Consider the following 4,398-nt stretch of genomic DNA (forward strand, 5'->3'; position numbering starts at 1 on the left):
CTCTGGTGCAAATTACTGACCTCTGTCATCATTTTAAGTGGGGGAACTTGCACAATCGGTGGCTGACTAAATACTTTTTTGCCCCACTGTATATATATGTATAGATTCGTTTTATAGATTCATTTTAGAATCCATGTTCATCATGGCATGCCTTTCTTAACTTATAACTTATATTTGAAGTTTCTGGTTACCCATTACTGATTATCTATCTCTCTGTATATCAGGCTCTCTTGTCATCTCATGACAGTGTTGCACAGTCAGACTATGAGCCTGTCTTACCCCCTCTGCCTGATGAAATACCAGAGGATGAGGAGGCAATGAGGATTGTGTGTCTTGTAAAGAACAACCAGCCTCTGGTAAGACATAAGCATTTTCCTCATAAATGTAAACTTTTGCTCAGAAATACAGTTTCGTTTGCAGTTCTTGAGTTTACACGAAGGACCTTATGTATATATTTCCTATGAGTATATATTCCTTTTTAAATTGTAAAAGAAGTAAAAGGAGTTAAAAATCCTGGTAGCTTTAGTGCAATCAGTCACCCATGTCAGGAATCCGTAGCAGGCAGAGGTGTACGTTTGTCTTTTCTCTTTTCAATTATAACTACTCAGAATAATTTGAACAAAAGGTCCTTTGAGAGTATGTGAATGAGTTGATGAATGAATCATTCAAGACCAGTGTTTCATCCAACAATAATTTTTTGATGACCTATTACTAGTATTTTTTTAACTGTCAGCTATAGAAACCTATAAATATACATAAATGTGTTTTTGTCATTTTTTGTCCTTGTTTTTTGTTTTAGATAAGCTAAGGTAGCTTAGCTTTCTATTTACATGGCGTTATTAGTCTCAATATCTATGTCGTCCAAAACTCTCTGAAAGAAAAATGACAAAAAACATTGCTTATAAGCACAATCCAGAGAGTGATTACATTTTCAAACAAACCAAACAAATTAGTAATATATTCCTGTAAGATAGGGATGCAGAAATGATCACTTTTGTTAAACAGAATCTATGAAGTCAACAAGATGGCTTGTTGACTTCATAGATTCGATGACAAATCTGAAGGTAGCCTTGCAAGGTGCCCTCAGATTAGTCATAAAGTAGTTAAGTCTTAAATTGCTTAAATATAAATTACATTATGTTAACTTTAAAATGTTCTAATAAACCCTAAAAACTCAAAGTTTCTCATCTTTCATTCATTAAGAGTGGAGAAGAGTGTAGAAGGAGTGTAGGAGAAATTCACAGCCGCTGGAGCAGCCTGCACCGCTTTACATTGGAACGCCTCATCCCTGCAAGAAGAGCTCAGTCAGGGGAGGAGCTCAGAGTGCCCGAAAGTGAAGCAAAGCTTCCCCTTGTTCATAAAGACGGCAGGTCCCACCCCTTTCTCCCTCGCTATGAATCCACAGGAAGTTGCTATTTGTGTTCACCAACTGTAAAACTTGGGAACAAAGGACTCAATCAGTCAGCTCCCTCTGTTTTGAACCCTGCTACCTGCACTGGTAAGAGGAGGAAGAACAGATGATGACAGTCCATACAATCACCAATCATCTGACCATTTTCATTTGATCATTCTTTGTCTGTATTTAAGCCATCAAATATAAAAAACAATGGCAACATATCATAGAAACGCAGGCCATCCATCAGTACCTTCACTAATCATAATCGAGGATTCATTCTTTCTTGTATCTAATCATTCTAGTATTTGGTACTTTCTGGGCAAATATTTTCATATGTCTAGCAATGGCAATGAAAGGCAACAACCACTTCATCTATCTTGGTGTCATTCCTCAGTGCAACTAAGTGTTCATTTCTTCATGAACCTGCCATCATCTGGCAGTCTATAAGTCTTTTGGGCTTTCCTGCCATTACATTTCTTTTCAGACATAGTTTGCTAATGTCTTTCTGTTCTCTTGAACTGCAAATTTATTTGGTGGTTCATTTTCAGAGGAACTCAAACCCAATGGGAAAGATGGTGCTTCAACCAGAGAGAGCAGTGATGACTACGCATACCCACCTCCTCCAATCCCAGCTTACAGTTTTAGCCTTCCCAACTCTCCTGTGTTGTACAAAAAAAATTCTACAGGAGGACAGTCAAAAAATATCCCCACACCTGGAAGGACCTCCTCTTGTCGTGGCATGAACCCTCTTAGATCTCGCACTGCTCCTTCTAGTCCTGCAGCTAGAAGGAGTACTCAGGAACAAGGGGTCAGCACTATCTCCAGAAGAGATGGTTGTCAAACCACTCAAACCAGACCTCATAACACACATCAGGAAGAGTCTTTAAATCATCCATTAATGTTCCACTACGCTACAGCTCCTCGTCACAATGAATACCAGAACATATCAAAACATAAACAAAATGCGCAGCAGCAGCAATCAAGACACCATAATCAGCCTGCTGAACTCAAGAAACAGTGCAGTGTGGAAGAGCTTAGGTCCACTGTTCAGATGGTGGCCAGCAGTATTGAACACAATAGTCAGGATGTACGCCAACTTGGTGAGAGGATGGTGGCAGCATCAGAGATGATCACAGACAGCGTGGAAGAGAACGCCCAGGCACTTAACCTGCTTGCCGAGGTGGTGGACAAGCTTCAGGGGCTAATCGTAACCAAAAAACACCTCGAGTCATCTCCTTCACAGACAAAGACACAACAATATCCACCCTCACCTCCTCCAAGGGTCTCCTCATTATCTCCAAAACTTGTCCGCAAATCTCCAATACCATACCCAGGCCCACTCTCACCATCTTCTTCCACTACTTTCTCCTCTTCTTCATCCACAAGTTCTTGTGCAGATGACTTTACAACATCTAGGAGTCCAACACAAATTAATGGTGGATCCAAAAGGATGGTGGCAGCTCCTCAGAGGGCAGGTAGGGGTGGTAATAATGGACAAGTGAGGTTCAACACTGGAACCATTTCAAGAGCTCCTCTGGAGGACCAACAAGACTGTAAGAGTACAGGCTGCTTAAAAACAAAGAAGAAGAAGAAGAAGAAAGAGTAACTAGACTAAAAACAAACCTTTTCATCTCTTTCCAGCATTTGTACTGGAAAAACTGTGACAGTGACAAAAATACCTAATGTTTTAGTCTAAAACGAATTATCAGCTACAACAACATATGGACTTTTTTTTTTTAATTTGAAGACTTTTTCAATTTTTCAAACAATCACTCAAAGGAACAAAAGCAAACAATATAAAGGTACAAAGCAATTTCTTTCTGTCTTATTTTCGTCATCTAGTCCAACTATTCTTAAAAAGTATGACAGCTTTCATTTTTTTCATCAGCTCTGATTTATTATTTTGGGTTCTTGACTATGATGGTCTGAATATATACATTGAGCAAAAAAAGAAGGAAAGTGTTTAGGGTTAAATTTATTTTTAATAATATTTGTTATGGATTATTTTGTACATGTCGAACTGCATTCATCTTGACTTATTGTTTGTATATTTACGTGGTATCTATTGCACATCAAATACAGCAATAAAACCCTGTGGAAACACCTAAGAAGTTTTACATTATTCCACATATAGAAACATCAAAATTAATTTTCATGAGCACTGTTTTAGCGCCTGGTTGGAGCTTATGTAATTGGCATTTTTTAAAATAATTTAGCATTTTCATTTCCCAAAACTATGGTAGCAAATTTGCAGGACTACTAAAGTTATCCTTAATTTTCATAAGCCCTTGCTACCAGTTTGCTTCTAGCAATGGCCTGTAGTGGACATGGTATTGTGTTGATAGTGTTTACCTTTAGAGTCCCCATGATATTTTGATGTAATGCAAAATGAGTTAATATCAAATGCCCAAGCATTAAAATATAAAGAAAAAAACCCTTTAGTTATCTATTTAACTTTGATCTACCACCAGCACTAAACTGTGTAGTTTTGAGTTGAATGTATGTTCAGCTGCTGGGTGTATTATGTTAGTGTGTATATTGATATTCCTCACAAAATGGCACAAAAATGGAAGGCCTTATAAAAAAAATAATAATAATAACTGGCGTACAAGAAGAGCTTTTACTTAATTTGCTGATGTTTTAATGAGGATCTCATGAAGAGAAAATGTGTTTAAACAAAGTATTTATTATTTACTTTTAAAATCGTGTACTTTTAAAAATTAATTTAGTCAAAATTTTCCATTTGCTAATCTTAGAAGACATTTTGCCTTTGCCTTAAGGTCTCTTGTCACTATTTTTGCTTGCTTTTTACTTTGTTGTTAAATTTTGAACAACTCTCTATCTGTTAGGGTGCAACTATAAGAAAGGATGAGGCGACGGGAGATATCTCTATTGCCCGGGTGATTCATGGAGGATTGGCTGACCGCAGTGGTATACAAGTATTTTAAGTGTGTGTGTGTGTGTGTGTGTGTGTGTGTGTGTGTGTGTGTGTGTGTGTGTGT

At 37.7% G+C, this 4,398-nt stretch overlaps 1 protein-coding gene across 1 annotated transcript in view; it reads left to right on the top strand.

Moving 5' to 3' along the window:
* Positions 1–4,344, top strand: part of LOC102193597 (MAGUK p55 subfamily member 4-like) — a 9,079-nt gene extending 4,735 nt beyond the window's left edge. The window contains exons 5-6 of the mRNA XM_005745323.1: positions 225–356; positions 4,246–4,344. Coding sequence (XP_005745380.1) covers positions 225–356; positions 4,246–4,344 — 231 coding nt within the window. The remainder of the gene's footprint in view (positions 1–224; positions 357–4,245) is intronic.
* Positions 4,345–4,398: the final 54 nt, after the last annotated feature.

Source organism: Pundamilia nyererei, unplaced genomic scaffold (assembly GCF_000239375.1).
Source record: "Pundamilia nyererei isolate P.nyererei 1_Seehausen unplaced genomic scaffold, PunNye1.0 scaffold00157, whole genome shotgun sequence".
Classification (NCBI taxonomy): domain Eukaryota; kingdom Metazoa; phylum Chordata; class Actinopteri; order Cichliformes; family Cichlidae; genus Pundamilia; species Pundamilia nyererei.